We start from the raw sequence: 19,809 nt of genomic DNA on the forward strand, positions 1-19,809 counted from the left end.
TGCAACCTCCATCTCCCGGGTTCAAGCGATTCTCCTGCCTCAGCCTCAAGTAGCTGGGACTAGACTATACGTGCATGCCACCACGTCTGGCTAAATAAAGACAGGGTTTCACCATGTTGGCCAGGATGGTCTCAATCTCCTGACCTCGTGATCCACCCACCTCGGCCTCCCAAACTGCTGGGATTACAGGCATGAGTCACCACGCCTAGCCGGAATCTGTATTTTATAAAAGCTCTACGGATGGTTTGGTTCCACAGTCCTAATGACTATCAGTCTCTCTTTTGTTCTCCTTCACCATCCTTATGTAAGTAGCTTATTTCCAGGAGGGAACGTAGGTTTCCTGAAAGGATTCCTCCCTAGTTCCCACTCAGCTAACTGGCTGAGTTTTAGAACCAGGGTCACTTATCTGATCCCAGAAATCCTCAACACCATCTGTGGCCACCTTACCCGAACATGTGGCTGCAATTTCCTTGTTAGCAGCATCAGGGGCATGGGCCCAAGGGTTGGTTTCACGCACAGGCATTGCTACGGGTGCTAGAGCAGTATGCGCTGGCTTAGCAGCAAGCACATGGAAGGCTGAGTCAGTGCCATTAGCTACAATGGGAGCAGACAACATCAATGGAGTTAATTCATGCAGGGTGTACAAGTGATCCCTTGGAGCTGCGTCAGTCAAGTGAATGTACAATACTGGTGGAATGGAGAGAGAGAAGAGTTGGTATTTGGGAAAACCATGATATCTTGCATTGGATGTACATACCATTAGGCAAAGAAGGAATTAGAGGTTGTAATTTTTAAATGGTTGTATAGTAAAGTCAAATGACTGTCCTAGGAAAATATGTTCATGGGGAGAGGGGAAATGAAACCTACAACAACAATTTCAAATTAAGGTGAACAGAGCTGCTCTGTCTTAGGAGTAGCAAAAAATATCTAACTATTCTAAATATAGCTTAGCCTTTGGCATAATGAAGTAGGTACAGCATTTCCCTCTTCTTCACTTTTCCAAAAGGTCAAATTATGTTAACAATAATACTGGTTAAAAATAGGCCAGGCATGGTGGCTTACGCCCGTAATCCCAGCACTTTGGGAGGCTGAGGTGGGTGGATCACCTGAGGTCAGGAGTTCGAGACCAGCCTGGCTAGCATGGCGAAACCCTGTCTCTACTAAAAATACAAAAATTAGCTGGGCGTGGCGGCGTGCACTTGTAATCCTAGCTACTAGGGAGGCTGAGGCAGGAGAATCGCTTGAACCTGGGAGGCGGAGGTTGCAATGAACCGGGATCACACCACTGCACTCCAGCCTGGGCAACAGAGTAAGACTCCATCTCAAAAAAAAAAAAAAAAAAAAAAAATTACTCCTTGTTTCCTTTTCAAAAGTTAAAATGTGGCTGGGCGCGGTGGCTCAAGCCTGTAATCCCAGCACTTTGGGAGGCCGAGGCGGGTGGATCACGAGGTCAGGAGATCGAGACTATCCTGGCTAACATGGTGAACCCCGTCTCTACTAAAAATACAAAAAACTAGCCGGGCGTGGTGGCGGGCGCCTGTAGTCTCAGCTACTTGGGAGGCTGAGGTGGGAGAATGGTGTGAACCCGGGAGGCGGAGCTTGCAGTGAGCCGAGATCACGCCACTGCACTCCAGCCTGAGAGCACAGCGAGACTCCGTCTCAAAAAAAAAAAACAAAAAAAAACACAAAAGTTAAAATGTGTACATGATTCGTTATTATGTGCTAGTCATTAAGCTAATATTTTACATGCATCATTTCATTTAATTCTCTCGAAAACCCCATGAGTCTGGTATTATCCCCCTATTACAGATGAGAAATCAAAGTTGGTATGTTTTCATTTGCTTGATAAATTTGTAATTTGCTACAGAATTAATTTCAACTTTTTACAAAGATGTTTTTCCCCCCTGTGATGTTTACAATATCACAAAGTACCTACTATTCTTTCCTCATCTCCCCTTATTAAAATCTGCAAATGCTTGTTCCTTTTATTCCAGATATCTATATTAGTTTCTACTCCTTAGCCCAACTCTCAATAACATTTAGTATGGTGTAGACAAGCACCTTCCCCTGACCTACAATATAATTATGTCCTTTTTAGGACTGGACAGCCTATGCCTATGGTGTTGGTACCATGTATATATATTTGAGATGGGGTCTCGCTCTTGTCACCCAGGCTGGAGTGCAATGATCTCGGCTCACTGCAACCTCTGGCTCCCAGGTTCAAGTGATTCTCCTGCCTCAGCCTCCCGAGTAGCTGAGATTACAGGTGCCTGCCACCATGCCCGGCTAACTTTTGTATTTTTAGTAGAGACGGGGTTTCATCATGTTGGCTAGGCTGGTCTCAAACTCCTGACCTCCAGCGATCTGCCTGCGTCAGCCTCCCAAAGCGTTGGGATTATAGGCGTGAGCCACTGCGCCTGGCCGGTGTTGGTACTATTTACCTAGGATTTGTCTAAAAGACTGCCTTTGCTTTTTCGTTGACAAAATAAATTTTTTTTCACCTAGAAACTGGGAGCCCTTCAAAGGCAGGGAAAGGAAACTGAAATATTCAATTGTGTGCACTTAGTGCCTTGTAGGCAGGCAGAATCAGCAGAATGTAATGGGTACTATATTCAGGAAGACCTGAGTTTAAATCCTGTCTGTATGATTTGGGCAATTTACTTATCCTCTCTGAGCCTCTTTTTTTTTTTCATCTGTAACACCTACCTCACAAGGTTGTTGTGGGGATTAAATGAAATAATGCATGAATACCTACCACAATGTGGCAAGCAATGTGTAAGTGCTCAATAAATTGTGCCTATTATTACTGGTATTATAAATGTTTGTTAGATGACATGAAAAGTCATTTGGTATACATGACTATGAAGGTTTATTAAAAAGAAAAAGAAAAAGACCCTTGGAGGAAAAGCGTGCAGTTCTTCCAGTAGAAGCAGGGCACTATCTCCAGAGTAAAACTTTCTCTGAGCTCCTTTCGAAAGAAACGGAGAAAGAGCAATTATAGCAGCTGAAATTCTACAAGTCTGTAATTTAAGTTACATAAATTCTTTGCTGACCTCCAAGTCAATATCCACTATTTAGTATCTCTGAAAACAACTTTTAACTCTTCAATGCCACAAACGCAAATTTTAAGATACTTGTTATAGAAGATGAACTACAGAGCTCAAAGGAGTGCCTTTTTCTTTATGAGCCTCTCTGACAGGGCAGAGACTAGGTGAGTCCAGGGCTTGTCAACCTTGGCACCACTGACATTTTGGGCTGGATAATCCTTTGTTGTGGGTGCTGTCCTTTACACTGAAGGATGTTTAGTGGCATTCTTGGCCTCTAACCACATGCCAGTAACACCCCCAACCCCCAACTTGTAAAGCCCCAAAATGTCTCCAGACAGTGAATGACAAATTTTGCCCCTGGTTGAGAACAACTACACTAAAGAAAGCATAACCTTTGAACCAATTCTGATGACTACTGCTTTTGGGAAACTGGCTGGGTATGCTGATCTTTAACAGTCAAAGTAGTAGGTTGGGACTATAGAAATTTCTTATAGAATGGGGTGAAAGATGGGCACATGCAGAATGACAAACACAGACATCTTAGAAAACAGGAAGGGGAACAAAGCACAAAGACATTGTTGAATAGAGAAATCAATGAATCTAAGACATCAAATAAGAAATTAATGGGTCTGACCAGGTGTTGGGAAGCTCAGGATGCCAACTTACAGTCAGTGAGCAGTGTACTAAAAGTACTGGTTGTAAAGAGAACAGCTGAGCAGGTCAGAGGGCACCAACCTTGGAAGGTAGGAGATTGTGGTGCCACCACTGTCACTGGTTTGGTCATCGGAGCAGATGAGAAGGGGTCCTCAGGTGTGCTGAAGGCATTGGTGATCTGTGAGCACAGGGAGCTGATGCTCTCTGCCTCCCCTTCTACCTCTGGCACTGCAAGGCAAACAGAAAATGGCTCCAGACACAAAAACGGAATAATTCTGAAATTTGACAGTATGATGCAAGCTGGCATTTTATACAGTATCTCTTGTTTATGGAAAAAAAGGCTCAATTAACTGTATGGCGGGGCTACAAAACCAGTTTCAAAAAATTTACTGGCCACAATTTCATTGGCTTTTCAGATGGGAAAGTATAAAATATCAACAATTAATGTACTAAGGCACATCTTCCTCTCTTATTTCTTCATTTCCTCCTCTTATAACACTGTTGGGAATCTGTCCTTTTCGTGCCAAGATGTTTAGCTAGCCAGATCTTTCTAGAAGACATATGCAACCTGTATGCCTTCCAACGTGTTCTCAAGGCTGTGATCTGAATTAGGTTCTGGAGCCTTTAGTAATTCTGTCAGGAAAATGGGTTAAAGTCTGGGACACTAGTGGATGCTCAGTGCTTTTCTCTGTAACAACTATGATAATGTCATCAATCTCATTTTTCTCCAAAGTCTCTAGTACTTAGCATATGATCTATGATAACATGAAAAAGTGAGCAGAGGTGTAGGACGCTAGGGCCTTTAATCTTAATACAGACTCTAGGATACTTTTGTATCACTAAGGAAGCTAATTATGTGTGCTAAAGCTCTGTTTGCTCATCTGTAAAGAGAATAATAGTTTTTATTCCCTGTCTGCCCTAGAAGGAGACTGAGCTCAAATGAGGTACCTGAGCTGAGAGCTGAAAAGACCCTCTGTAATCATCTAGTCCAACTATTCTTTAGGCCTAGTTTCATCTGTCAGATGAACTTAACTCTGTACTTTTATACCATCAGTAGGAATGGCCTATTGAGACAGCTTCCTCATATTCTGTTATAGCAATGGCTTGACATGTCTCAGAGCGAGGTAAAATAGAGCCCAACAAAACCACTGACCAGATCTAATACTTTAGCTACAGATTTTATGATGAGGATAGACCTATAGGGGCTGGCATAGCTGTACAGAGGCCACACGAAGGCCTGTGGGACAGTTCTGAAAGGTAATGAATATTTGTGAACAAGTCCACTGTCTGTGATGAACAACAGATCTTAGATGCACACGAGACACCTGTCTAGAGTTTCCTCCCTATGGAGCCAACCAGCCAGAAGGACAATGAGCACATATCCATTTCTTCTGCTGGTAATGCTATGTGTTTCTAAGGCCTCTTTAATTAATTCCCTGCTGGGTCCCAAATGGCAGAATAAGAATAGAAACTTGAGACCCTTGATGTTTGGAAGCAGGCTGGCTGAGAGGCAGTGAATGCCCTTACATCGAGACAAACCACAAATCTTGAAGCTTGGGCTAGAAATTCCACAATGGCTCTGATGCCTGTTTGTTGAAGAGAAATTATGGATTCACATCCCCCTCCATGGACCTTAGTTTTCCCACTATGGGAAATGACAAAAGATAACAACTATCAACCAACCTCAGGGAAAGAGGAATGCCTAGTTTAATGGGATCAGTGTCTTCATGGAAAGTGATGAGAATGCTTCAGTGCTCGAGTACCCAGTGAGTCAGGTAGATGCTACATTACCTGCATTTTTAATGGGGAAATCAGTCTTCCTCTGCATAGTGGAAGGCAACTCATTGATGCGTAGGGATAGTTGGCGTTTAAAGGGTGACATCTTCTGGCTAAGAGCAGGAAATCCTCGGAAAGAGCCTTGGCGAGCAAGCTGTTCAATTGGAGCATGCCGGCGTGGGATGGCATGAGGATTGTTCATCTCCAGAGAGGTCGTGGCATCAGAAGTAGGAGAGGTGGGAGAGGATGGGGATGGAGCAGTGTTGCCAGGGGCCACTGATGAACCAACGACTATCTTATCTGTTTCAGCTCAAGAAAATAAAGAGAATGAAGACCTTAGCAATGTCTTCAAATAATTTGAGTTTACAGAGCTGACAAATGTGAAAGCCCTCTAGGTCCTTTTACCCATTTCCTTCCCAATGTCTCTTAAAAGGTAAGTTAGAAGTAGGGTTCAGATCCATTTTCCAGACAGATAAAAGGCTTAGTAACGTACTATATGTCACACAGCACATCTACTAAGACAGAAATGTTAGATCTTTTATTCTCATTCAGTGATTTATAAATTAAGACTGTGAACAAGATCTTAAAAACTCAGTTCCTATGAATTCCTAATATATGGCCTTTTAAAGAATGATTCATGATTTTCAATGCTTGTGTGTTAGGGGAGGAGAACTTTGGGAACTGCAGCATTAGAAAGGTCTAAATAAGCATAAGTTTAACCATGTATCTTTGATTAAGTGTCAAAGAATGTCATACGTAACAGTCTTTATTTATTTATTTACTGTTTGAGATGGAGTTTCGCTCTTTTTGCCCAGGCTGGAGTGCAATGGCATGATCTCAGCTCACTGCAACCTCCACCTCCCAGGTTCAAGTGATTCTCCTGCCTCAGCCTCCCAAGTAGCTGGGATTATAGGTGCATGCCACCACACCCAACTAATTTTGTTTTTTGTTTTTTTTTTTTGAGATGCAAGCTCCGCCTCCCGGGTTCACGCCATTCTCCTGCCTCAGCCTCCCCAGTAGCTGGGACTACGGGCGCCCACCACCTCGCCCGGCTAGTTTTTTGTATTTTTTATTAGAGACGGGTTTTCACCGTGTTAGCCAGGATGGTCTCGATCTCCTGACCTCGTGATCCACCCGTCTCGGCCTCCCAAAGTGCTGGGATTACAGGCTTGAGCCACCGCGCCCGGCCCTAATTTTGTATTTGTAATAGACACGAGGTTTCATCATGTTGGTCAGGCTGGTCACAAACTCCTGACTTCAGGTGATGCACCTGCCTCGGCCTCCCAAAGTGCTGGGATTACAAGCGTGAGCCACCACGCCCAACCTAAAGCAGTCTTTAAATCATGCATTTGTGGTTCATTTGAATAAAAGCATGCAGTAGTAAAATTTTGAACTGGATTAAATTTGATTAAATATAAAACTGTGGGTACCAGTCGAGTCCCATTCTGATTGTGACAAATCTCAACCACCAACTCTCACAATCCTTTGTAGATCTTGGGACTCAATCTCTTTGCAGTTGCTGTACATAACAATGAATATTATTTGGTGGTATTAAAGAACATGCTTAATTAGTGAATAGTCTGAAGACCACTAAAGCATATTAAATAACAGTAATATAGGTTAAATTTTCTAGTATAGATAGCATGATTTTCTCCCCCTTTGGCTTCCTGGTGCAAATATTCACAAGAAATGAAAAAAAAATCACTATCAATAATTTCATTTCAAATAAAAATATGTATGCTTTTTTTTTGGAGGGGGGTTAAGAATTAGAGCTGTTTGGGTCAGTATTTTAGTCAATGCTGCTATCTAAAAGGGCTGGTTTAAGGCCAGGTGCAGTGGCTCACACCTGTAATTCCAGTACTTTAGGAGGCCAAAGCAGGCAGATCAACTGAGATCAGGAGTTCGAGACCAGCCTGGCCCATCTCTACTAAAAATACAAACATTAGCTGGGTGTGGTGGCATGCACCTGTAATCCCAGCTACTCAGGAGGCTGAGGCAGGAGAATTGCTTGAACCCAGGAGGTGGAGGCTGCAGTCAGTGGAGACTGCGCCATTACATTCCAGCCTGGGCAACAGAACTAGACTCTGTCTCAAAAAAAAAGGAAAAAAAAAAACACAAATCAAACCAAAACAACAACAACAAAAGACTACTTTATAACTAAAAGGTTATAGTAAAAAAATTATCATATATATATATTTGTTTGTTTTTAAGAGACAGGGTTTTACTGTTACCCAGGCTGGAGGAGTGCAGTGGCATGATCACAGCTCACTGTAACCTTGTACTCCTGGGCTCCAGCAATCCTCTGGTCTCAGCCTCTCAAGCAGCTAGGATTATGGATGTGCACCACCAAATATGGATAACTAATTTTTTTTTTTTTTTTTAGGGATAGGGTCTATGTTGTCCAGTCTGGTCACAAACTCCTGGCCTCAAGTGATCTTTCCTCCTCAGCCTCCTTAAGTACTGAGATTATAGCTGTGAGCCACTATACCTGGCCTCAAAATTATATTAATGTCTATTAGTTAACCTGAATTGTTTGTGCTTGTCTTGTTGGTTTTAACCCTACTTATATACAAGAATGCAAAAATATTTTCAAGCCCTATCATTTGGTTCTAAAATATACCCATCTCACATTTATAGACTGCCGACTAACTTGAATGTTTGTACAGGCATTTCTGCTGTGATGCCATGTGTACCTAAATAAAACACTCTATAAAATCACACCCTAAATTAAATTAACAGAGCTATGGGAAAAAGAGTTATAGGCTTACCTCTCAAAATCTATAGACTTTTGTGACTAGAAAGCACTAAAAACCAGCAATAATCTCATATAAGCAGTATTACTGTTAAATCTCTCTGCTAGCATCATAGTCTGTGGATGCTTTGCAGCCTTAAGCCCTGGGACCTGTGCTGCTTTCTTTAAGATGCAGGTACTTGGTTCATTTGCTTCTCATAGAGATCAGATGCATCCGAATTAAAAAGGTATTTCAGGATGGAAGGAAGGGAGTAAGAGATGTCTCTGCAGCTTCTTCAACCGCACTCTGATTCCTCAGATAGCTTACTAGAATGGAGTAAATATTTTTGAAGCCATTAAACTACCACTCTAAAGGAAGCAGTTTTTAAGATTTTCAGCTTTGTTATAAGGTTTTATATTGCTAAGGGTTCTCTTTGATTATGAGAAAACTTATCCCTGGTAGCTTCAAAATAATACCTTGTTGGGAAAAACTGCATTCCATAAATACACACTGTAGAACAGATTGTACCTTTCTTGGCATCTTGCATTTGTTTCATGATCTCCTCTCTTTCTGCTTGTTCAGTGGCTGTTGTGACACGGAATGATCCTTCTCTTGTAAAAGTGGTTCGACTAGCATCAAAAGTAGCAGTCACTCCACATTCCTTCTCCCGCTTCTGCTTGCGCTCTAAACAGGCTGCAAAAGCACAGCCTACTGCATGGCTCAACCTTTCACCCTGTAGAGAGCAGGTTTTAAAAGCTTTTCAGAATTACATTACTAACAATTACATAGAAATAAGTCCTTTTTTTTTGTTTTTGAGACAGAGTCTTGCTGTTACCCAGGCTGGAGTGCAGTGGCACAGTCTCTGCTCACTGCAATCTCTGCCTCCAGGCTCAAATAATTCTCGTGCCTCAGCCTCCTGAGTAGTTGGGACTATAATCACGCACCACCACACCTGGCTAATTTTTGTATTTTTATTAGAGATGGGGTTTTGCTATGTCGGGCAGGCTGGTCTCCAACTCCTGGCTTCAAGTGGTCTACCTGCTTCAACCTCCCAAAGTGCTGGGATTACAGGCGTGAGCTACCACACTCGGCCCAAATAAGTCTGTTTTTATGAAAGCAAGATGTTGCAAATTCCAACTTAAAATTGTTTTAATATATTCTCATATGCCAAATTAATTTAAATGAATAAATTTTCTTAGGTAGTGCTTATGATGGTTCAATTCACTGTTACAAGCCTTGAAGTAAAGTGATAACCAGCAACCTGCGCTTTTGCAAGCAGCCATGGAGAATTCTTTATCACTTAGTCTCTGTCATGTCAGCCCTGGCCAACAGCTTAGAAGACTCTATGCAAGGTTTCAAGCCTTGACATGCAAGCTTCTAGCTGCCCTTTGGGGAAGGAGAGGGAATATTTACCAGCCATTTCTAAGAAACTACTGGAAAGGCAAGGCATATTTCAGGAGCTTAATGCAGTGTTAGTAAGTCTAGGAAAAAAAGGTGCAAACTTAAAACTTCTGATAAACAAATACAATTCCAGTGATTAAAAAGGAATGCGGCTGGGCATGGTGGCTCACATCTGTAATCCCAGCACTTTGGGAGGCCGATGTGGGCAGATCGCTTGAGTCCAGGAGTTTGAGACCAGCCTGGATAATACAGTGACACCCTGTCTCTATCAAAAAAAAAAAAAAAAAGAAAATTAGGCCAGGTGGGATGGCTCACACCTGTAATCCCAGCACTTTGGGAGGCCGAGGTGGGTGGATCATGAGGTCAGGAGTTCGAGACCAGCCTGGCCAACACGGCAAAACCCCATCTCTACTAAAAACACAAAAATTAGCTGGGCGTGGTGGCGGGTACCTGTAATCCCAGCTACTTGGGAGACTGAGACAGGAGAATTGCTTGAAGTTGGGAAGTAGAGGTTGCTGTGAGCTTAGATGGCACCATTGCACTCCAGCCCGGGCAACGAGAGCGAAACTCTGTCTCAAAAAATAAATAAAAATAAAAATAAAGGCCGGGTGCAGTGGCTCAAGCCTGTAATCCCAGCACTTTGGGAGGCTGAGGCGGGCAGATCACCTGAGGTCAGGAGTTCGAGACCAGCCTGACCAACATGGAGAAACCCTGTCTCTACTAAAAATACAAAATTAGTCAGGCATGATGGCGCATGCCTGTAATCCCAGCTACTCGGGAGGCTGAGGCAGGAGAATCACTTGAACTCAACCCGGGAGGTGGCGGTTGCGGTGAGCCAAGATCGTGCCACTGCACTCCAGCCTGGGCAACAGGAGCAAAACTCTGTCTCAAAAAATAATAATAATTAAAAAATAATAATAATAATAAAAAGAAAAGAAAATTAGTCGAGTGTGGTGGTGGTGTGTGTCTGTGGTCCTACTTGGGAGGTGGGAGGATCGCTTAAACCTACAGTAAGCTGTAATTGTGCCACTGCACTCCAGCCCGGGTGACATAGTGAGACCCTGTTTCAAAAAACACTAACAATGAGACAAACGCTTTGCTGTCTCCCCTTTCTGAAACCTCCCTCTAAGCAACCCTCCTCATTTATGGCCCTCAGTGCTTTTAGGTTTTCCCCCATACCTTTCCTATCTTCCTCTAGTTCTCTCTAATTCCCAACTCTACCTCCCAACCAAACATAGGCAAAAGCGAAAGCATGTTTTCATCCACACTGTCTACTTATAAAAGAATTAAGCAGAGAAAACCGATTTGTGTGTGGGAGGAGTGGAGGACGTATGTATATGAACAAAACACTGCTTTATATAGATATACTGGATTACCCAGAGTCAATTTAATAAATTTAATGGATTATTTTTAGCAGGGTTATCTGTATTTTAAACCATTTTGCTAATTGTGGAATAAAAAATCTAGAGATGGTATAATTGTTGGCATCATTCACAGTGAGAAGAGATATTTGGGAACAGGAAGTCTTTTGTGGTGTTCTCAAAATCACACCACGTAGGCAGCTGCTCCTACACACGGCTCTGAACAAGTCGCTTCACTGGATTTTGCATGACAGTGTTAGTTATCATAAGGACAGGTAGAGGTTTAAAATGCTTTATGTCCCTAAGATTTTACTACTTTTGACTACTTTTTACTCTTTTAAAACTTTTAAACTTTTTTAAAAAAACTTTTGACTACTTAAAGACTGACAGAATTACTCTATGAATCCACATGAGTTTCCATCTAACTTCCCAGTAGGACGATATTAGGCCAGATGTTAAAGCATGAAACAGGAGTACTGAAAGATTCTTCGAATGTGTTTGCATTTGAATGCAGCTCTATTATAAGGACAGAGCTACAGGTCAAGGAAGTTTATTCTTTCTCCTAGGCCTAGGGCAGAAGTTGTTGCAGAGTGACCTCATCCCCAACCAACAGCATCATCTGGGAACTTTAAGTGCAAATTCTGAAGTCCCAACCCCAAACTCACTGAATGAAAAACGCTGGAGATGGGGCCCAGCAATCTATGTTTTAAAACAAGTCCTCCAGGTGATTTTGATACAGTAGAACTGCTGGCCTAGGAGATTCAAACAGCCTGCCGGGCCATGATTTGACAATAAAATGGTTTTTAAATTAGTATCTGGAAACTCTTGAACTCCAGATTTTTAAAGTGTAGTGATAGCAAAATATACTAAATTTGTAGTTTACTTAGGGTCTGAGAAACAGAGGACAAAAGCATAGTTCAGTTACTTCAACTCATTTTCAAAGCACCTGTGTCAAACCAAGGAAGAACAGCTTAAACATTACTAGCTAAAATTTTTGGAGTAATGTGGGCCAGACCCCATGCTAAGTGTGCTTATACTCATTATCCAATTTAGTATTCACAACCACTTTCTCCATTTATAGAAGTATATACCAAGACAGAGAATGTTAAGTAACTTGCCCCAAATCCCACGCTAGTAAGAACCAGAATCAGAACTGAAACCCATATCTGACTCAGAGCCTGAGTTCTTAGCATTTGTTTACACCAGTGTCTCAAAGATCTTTAAACAATTTTGGTCAATTTTTAGAGCATGGCCACTACTTATCGTCCAGATTAAACTTTGGCAAGAGCTTTACTCACCTGTAACCTCTGCCTCCTGGGTTCAAGCAATTCTCGTAATTCTCGTGCCTTGGCCTCCTGAATAACTGGGATTACAGGCAACCGCCACCATGGCCAGCTAATTTTTGTATTTTTAGTAGAGACAGGGTTTCATCATGTTGGCCAGGCTGGTCTTGAACTCTCGACCTCAAGTGATCTGCCCACCTCGACCTCCCAAAGTGCTAGGATTACAGGCATGAGCCACCGTGCCTGGCCTATTTTTGTTTTATTTTTGAGATGGCGTCTTACTCTGTCATCCAGGCTGGAGTTCAGTGGCACAATCTTGGCTCACTGCAACCTCTGCATCCCGGTTCAAGCGATTCTCCTGAGTCAGTCTCCCAAGTAGCTGGGATTACAGGCATGCGCCACCACACCTGGCTAATTTTTGCATTTTTAGTAGAGAGAGGGTTTTACCATGTTGGCCAGACTGGTCTTGAACCCTTGACCTCAGGTGATCTGCCCACCTCAGCCTCCCAAAGTGCTGGGATTACAGGTGTGAGCCACCATACCCGGCCAGTATTTCTTTTCTTTTTTTTAAATGAAGTCTTACTCTGTTGCCCAGGATGGAGTCAGTGGCGCAATCTCAGCTCACTGCAACCTCCACCTCCTGGGTTCAAACAATCCTTCTGCCTCAGCCTCCCAAGTAGCTGGGACTACAGGCATGTGCCACCATGCCTGGCTAATTTTTTTGTATTTTTAGTAGAGACGGGGGTTTCACCATATTGGCCAGGCTGGTCTTGAACTCCTGACCTCATGATCTGCCGGCCTCGGCCTCCTGAAGTGCTGGGATTACAGGTGTGAACCACCGTGCCTGGCCAGTATTTCTGTTTTTATAATAGTTGAAAGTATACTCCAACTCAGTTTTTTTTTTTGGAGACAAGGTCTCACTCTGTCACCCAGGCTGGAGTGTAATGGCACGATGACTCACTGTAGCCTCCAACACGTGGTCTCAAGTGATCTGCTCGCCTCAGCCTCCCAAGGCATGTAGCTAGGACTACATGCATGTGCCACCATGCCTGGCTAATTTTTTCTTTAACTTTGTGAAGATGAGGTCTTGCCACATAACCCAGGTTGGTTTCCAACTTGTGGTCTCAAGTGATCCTCCTGCCCTGGCCAAAGTGCTGGGATTATAGGGGTGAGCCATCAGGCCCAGCCAAGTTCTTTCATTTGTAGCAGTCTCTTTGCAAATACATTTTTAATACCATACCCATATGTGTTAGCAAACAAATACATTTAAGAACCCTGAAAATACTTCCAATAATTAAAAGTTTCAAATAAAGTTTAGCAACCACTATCACCAGACCATTTTTATCTTCCTTTAATGATCTTTGGTTTCAGCCAATCATTTTGTTCAGTGAGTTGCAACTCCCGGGGTTACACCAAGAGTGTAAAATATTTGAATAAAAGGAGCTGAAAGTAGGCTAATTTAGGCACTTCCAAGAGCAGCTGTAGCAGCACAAACTTGTTAAAAATGTAGTAGAAACCGCTTGGCTGAGCAAACCCAGAAAGAGCCCAGCTAACTGAGAATACTCATCATGAAATACATATTTGTTGGACTCACTGTGTCCTTGACAGCCATGAAGCAGTGACAGATCCAACGACGAGTGGTGCCATCACGACATATGTAAGAAAAGGCTCTATCAAAGTTCCTATCTGGGGCACAGAAAGAAACTTTCTCTATCGTCTGGTCAACTATGAGGTCCTAGAAAATAGGACACACAAAGAAAGAGAAGACTTATGAGGTTATTTGAGCTTCTCAGAACACAGGATGTTCATTTCATGATGCACAATCCATACATCTGATACAACTAGGCTATGGAATAGCTAGATCTGTGTCCAGCAGTTTAAATACTGAGAATTAGACTTAGCAGATATCCTAAGAGGCACTTTACCCAGATACCTCTCTCATCTACATGTTCTAAAGCATATGCTTGTTGATTCTAGTTTTACATCTCTTTCATGGTAGATTCCACATTCAACAATATATGTAAATCAGTATCTTTAATCCTTTGGGTTTATTTCCAAATATAAGCAAATACATGTAATAGTCATGTTTATGCTACCTTCGTTACACAATGAACACTACACACATACACACACAGTTCTGCGCCTTGCTTTTTTATATTAGATATACCCTATCCAGTGAATTTACTTCAGATACTATATTTTTTCAGGTGTGGAATTTCCATTTGTTTCTTTTTCTTTTTTTTTTTTTTTTGGACAGTCTCACTTTGTCACCTGGGCTGGAATGCAGTGGCGCGATCTTGGCTCACTGTAACCTCTGCCTCCAGGGTTCAAGCAATTCTTCTGCCTCAGCCTCCCGAGTAACTGGGACTACAGACATGTGCCACCACACCCGGCTAATTTTTTGTGTTTTTAGTAGAGACAGGTTTCACTGTGTTAGCCAGGATGGTCTCAATCTCCTGACCTCATGATCCACCTGCCTCGGCCTCCCAAAGTGCTGGGATTACAGGTGTGAGCCACCGCGCCCGGCCATTTGTTTCTTTTTCATAGTTTCTATTCTCTGCCAAGATTTCTCTTTCTTCATTCAATATGAACATATTTTCTTTCTGTCACTGAGTATAGTTATAATCCCTACTATACACTATTTTCATTTCTGTTAAGGTAGCACTCTACTTCAGTGTGCCATTTTCTGTACTAGTTGTGGTGATGCTATAAATACAAAACAATATAATGACTCAAAGACAAGAGATGTTTATTTCTTGGTCAAATAATGAAGGAGGGTACTTAAAATCTGTCTGCTAATTCCAACATCTGAGTCATCTTGAAGTTGGGTCTTTATTGATTGTTATTTTGATGAGAATAAGTCAGACTTGTCTGTTTTGTTGTATGCTGAGTAACCACATTGTAGACATTGTGAATGTTGTATGTGGAGAGTCTGGATTCCATTATATTCCTTGGAAATGTTACGTTTTTGGTTTTATCAGGTAGCTTATTTGATTATACTCAAATGGAAAACTCTATCTTTTGAACAGCACCTCAGACATCAGGGTGTTTTTGTTCTTTTTTTGAGACTGCCTCGTTCCATCATTCAGGCTGGAGTGCAGTGGCACAATCACTGCTTACTGTAACCTCAACTCCTGGGCTCAAGCGATCCTCCCGCCTCAGCCTCCCAAGTAGGTAGGACTACAGGTGCGTGTCACCATATGTAGGTAATCAAGTATCACTTTTTATATCCTTAGTTGGGCTATTTGGAGTCTGCCTTGAATCTACATGGCTAAAGGGGCAGAGATTAGGGCAGAATTTATGAACAGAATTTGGGACAGAATTATTCCTTTTTGGCTTATTTTCAGGATTCTCTTTTTACTTTCTTTTTTTGAGACAGTCTTGCTCTGTCACCCAAGCTGCTGGAGTGCAATGGCGCAATCTCAGCTTACTGCAACCTCTGCCTTCCAGGTTCAAGTGACTCTCGTGCCTCAGCCTCCCAAGTAGTTGGAACCATAGGCACACAACACCATGCCCAGCCAATTTTTTGTATTTTTAGGAGAGACAGGGCTTTAGCATGTTGGCCAGGCTGGTCTTGAACTACTGGCCTCAAGTGATCCACCCGCCTTGGCCTCCCAAACTGCTGGGATTACAGGTGTGAGCCACCACGCCCAGCCTCTCTTTTTACCTTCTAGTGGCTATTGTTACCTCAAATTCTGTCTTCTGCACTTTAGGAGGCTGAGGCAGGTGGATCACTTGAGGTCAGGAGTTCGAGACCAGCCCGGCCAACACGGTGAAACTCCGTCTCTACCAAAAATACTAAAATTCACTGGGTGTGCTGGTGGGTGCCTGTAATCCCAACTACTCGGGAGGCTGAGGCAGGAGAATTGCTTGAACCCAGGAGGCAGAGGTTGCAGTGAGCCAAGATCGCACCATTGCACTCCAGCCTGGGCGACAGAGCCAGACCCCATCTCAAAAAAAAAAAAAACAAACAAACACACAAAAAAATTATGTCTTTTGGTTTTTAAGACCAAAAGACTAAGTGCTTCTCACTGAAGTTAGAGCTACCCTATATGGTACAGACTAGGACCTATCCTTAAGCTAGAAGCTGTGAAATGGGAAATCACCCAATACAATTTCCTTCTTCTAAGTGTCAGCTTCTCTCTAGAATCTATCTGTTTGGGTTATTTTCTAGTGTCTTTGAATAATTGGGTTATTTTGTTTAGAATTTACAGTTGTTTGCTAGAGGGTCAGTCCAACAGAAGCTCTATTTAGCTATTGCTGGAAGTGAAACACACTGAACAGTCATTTTGAAACTTGTTTTTCTATTTTTTTTCTTTGTAACATAAATTTCATTTCCATTCACATTTCCATCTACTAGTTCAATTACATTTCCATTTGCAATTCATTTATCTCTTTTTCTTTTTCTTTTTTTTTGATACAGAGTCTTGTTCTGTTGCCCAGGCTGGAGTGCAGTGGCGCGTTCTTGGCTCACTTCAAGCTCTGCCTCCCGGGTTCATGCCATTCTCCGGCCTCAGCCTCCCGAGTAGCTGGGACTACAGGTGCCTGCCACCACGCCCAGCTAATTTTTTGTATTTTTAGTAGAGATGGGGTTTCACCGTGTTAGCCAGGATGGTCTTGATCTCTTGACCTCGTGATCCGCCTGCCTCGGCCTCCCAAAGTGCTGGGATTACAGGCATAAGCCACTGCACCCGGCCATTCATTTATCTCTTTTTCTAAGACACTAAGAGTTACTATACTCAAATAGGAACACTAGGCTGAGTGCAGTAGATCACACCTGTAATCCCAGCACTTTGGGACGCTGAGGTGGGAGGATTGCTTGAGCCCAGGGGTTCGAAACCAGCCTGGGCAACATAGTGAGACCCCATCTCTAAAAAAAGAAAAAAATATCTGGGCCATGGTGGTGTGTGCCTGCAGTCCCAGCTACTTGAGAGGCTGAGGTTGCAGGATCCCTTGAGTCTAAGAGACTGAGGCTGCAGTGAGCTATGTCTGTGCCACTGTACTCCAGCCTGGGTGACAGTGTAAGACACTGTCTCAAGAAAAAGAAAAAAACAAAGCAAAACAAAACAAAACAAAAAAAAGGTAGGAACACTATCAGAATCAAGATACACATGAGTTGGGAGATGGGATAGCAAGGCAATCTGACAGAGCTTCTTGCTCAAAGGTTAAGGGCTTCAGATTTCAGCTTCTGTTCCACAAAAATTTGTGCAGATCATGGCATGGTGTTATCACAAATACTGATCCCAACATAGTATTAGTTCCTGCTTATAGCGAAATACAAGGTGGGAAGATGGTCCCAATGGTGACAAGCCACCAATGACTACTAATTACTACTATTCAGTGTGGAAAAAACTAAACTAATGAATGCCAGTGGTGTGAGTAGCCACAAGGGGGCAATATTACTTTCCAACTATTGTATAAAACAATTAAATACATAGCTTTCAAGTGCAACAAATTTCATCCAAACACTAATGAAAACTACACAAGTTCCAAAAAATAATTAAAATGATCACTGTTTCCTACAGTAATGTACTAAAATTGAAGACTATTGCTTCTCTTGAACTTAAAAAAAAGTATGCAATGTAAGGTCAAATAACTAAAATGCAGCTATATTAAATCACTTGAAATTACCAGGCAAGTTTCCTATCAGAACTGCTTTTTACCTGCCAGACTTTCTCCCCTTTCAGTGGCATTTGAATTTTTTTAAAAATTATCTTCTTGTTAAATTTTTTCCTGACTTTAGGTATTCTAGGAAATTTTAATTAATAATTAAATGTCCTTATATAACACCTTATGCTTTCTAGGGGTAGAGCTGTGTGTCTATTCTTATTTAGGCATTTAGGATCACTGTTTCTCAAATGCAAAATGCTACCTATGATTTGAGATATTATTTGGATTCTAAGTAAATGTTAACCAAAGAGCCATTTACTAGTCCTTAAGATGTCACTTAAATTGAGTTTTGAGTCAAAAGCCAGGTTAATTAGTTCAAATATCATTTTCTTAAAATAGTGTTTTCTTCAGAGCAAGAAGAAATTTCAGATGTGGAGTCCATCTGTTTTTAATTTTAAAATACGGTAAAAGGATAGTCTATCATCTTTTATATCAAATTTGTGAGAGTAAAAACTTTTTTTTTTTTTTTTTTTTTGAGAAGGAGTCTCACTCTGCCGCCCAGGCTGGAGTGCAATGGCCGGATCTCGGCTCACTGCAAGCTCCGCCTCCCGGGTTCACGCCATTCTCCTGCCTCAGCCTCCCGAGTAGCTGGGACTACAGGCGCCCGCCACCGCACCCGGCTAGTTTTTTGTATTTTTTAGTAGAGACGGGGTTTCACCATGTTAGCCAGGATGGTCTCGATCTCCTGACCTCGTGATCCGCCCGTCTCAGCCTCCCAAAGTGCTGGGATTACAGGCTTGAGCCACCGCGCCCGGCCGAGAGTAAAAACTTTAAAAAAAATATGTAAGAACAAAAATAGGCCACGCGCGGTGGCTCATGCCTGTAATCCCAGCACTTTGGGAGGCCAAGGCAGGCGGATCATTTGAGATCGGAAGTTCAAGACCAGCCTGACCAACAAGGTGAAACCTCGTCTGTACCAAAAAATACAAAAATTAGTGGGGCATGGTGGTCCGTGTGTGTAGTCAGCTACTTGGGAGGCTGAGGCAGGAGAATCGTTTGAACCCAAGAGGTGGAGGTTGCAGTGAGCTGGGATTGTACCACTGCACTCCAACCTGGGCAACAAGAGTGAAACTCCATATCAAAAAAAAAAAAAAAAAAAAAGCTTAGTACCTTAGACATGCTATGTCATGTAGAACAAAATGTTGAGAGAATACTATTTTTCATAAAGTAAATGAGTAACTAAAGTGGTTTTCTGAACGTTAAATAGTCTCTCAGAAGATTGTACTTTGGACTAAGTGGAAGGATAAAGCTTCAACAATATAATACCTTTCAACAGCTTAAGGGTATTATATCTGATCATTAGAGATTTTTAAAAACATATGAGGAGTCCAATTTATGCTTATAAGAATCTTACCTTAGGCCAGACACGGTGGCTCACTCTTTTAATCCCAGCACTTTGGGAAGCTGCCGGTGGATCACCTGAGGTCAGGAGTTTGAGATCAGCCTGGCCAACATGGTGAAATCCCGTCTCTCCTTATAATAGAAAAGTTAGCCAGGCGTGGTAGCACACCCCTGTAATCCCAGCTACTCGGGTGGCTGAGGCAGGAGAGTTGCTTGAACCCGAGAGATGGAGGTTGCAGTGAGCTGAGATCGCGCCATTGCACTCCAGCCTGGGCGACAAGAGTGAAACTCCATCTCCAAAAAAAAAAAAAAAATCAAAATCAAAATAAAGAATCTTACCTTAGTTTTTTCATCCACAACTCTGAGTCCATCTGCTGAGACCCACAGAACTGCTTTAACCGCTTTCTTTCCAGTCTTTTAAGAGAAACGAAAAAGGGGAGGGGAAGATACACATATACAATATTAAAAAAAAGTCATCTTCCACAGAAAACACTGACTTCTGCCTTCCAAAAGTCACAAGTACAGATGGAGTCCAAGTTCAGGA

At 42.3% G+C, this 19,809-nt stretch overlaps 1 protein-coding gene across 7 annotated transcripts in view; it reads right to left on the reverse strand.

Moving 5' to 3' along the window:
- The window catches only part of NUMB (NUMB, endocytic adaptor protein), a 194,363-nt gene that overhangs the window by 3,854 nt on the left and 170,700 nt on the right, over positions 1 to 19,809 (reverse strand). For 4 of the 7 annotated variants that reach the window (XM_025391611.1, XM_025391609.1, XM_025391612.1 and 1 more), the window contains 6 exons: positions 19,605 to 19,679; positions 13,849 to 13,989; positions 8,738 to 8,942; positions 5,493 to 5,786; positions 3,783 to 3,929; positions 448 to 594 (listed from right to left, as the gene is read on the reverse strand). In XM_025391611.1, coding sequence (XP_025247396.1) covers positions 448 to 594; positions 3,783 to 3,929; positions 5,493 to 5,786; positions 8,738 to 8,942; positions 13,849 to 13,989; positions 19,605 to 19,679 — 1,009 coding nt within the window. The remainder of the gene's footprint in view (positions 1 to 447; positions 595 to 3,782; positions 3,930 to 5,492; positions 5,787 to 8,737; positions 8,943 to 13,848; positions 13,990 to 19,604; positions 19,680 to 19,809) is intronic. The other 3 variants (XM_025391615.1, XM_025391613.1, XM_025391614.1) reach the window with 1 other exon arrangement.

Source organism: Theropithecus gelada, chromosome 7b (genome assembly GCF_003255815.1).
Source record: "Theropithecus gelada isolate Dixy chromosome 7b, Tgel_1.0, whole genome shotgun sequence".
Classification (NCBI taxonomy): Eukaryota; Metazoa; Chordata; class Mammalia; order Primates; family Cercopithecidae; genus Theropithecus; species Theropithecus gelada.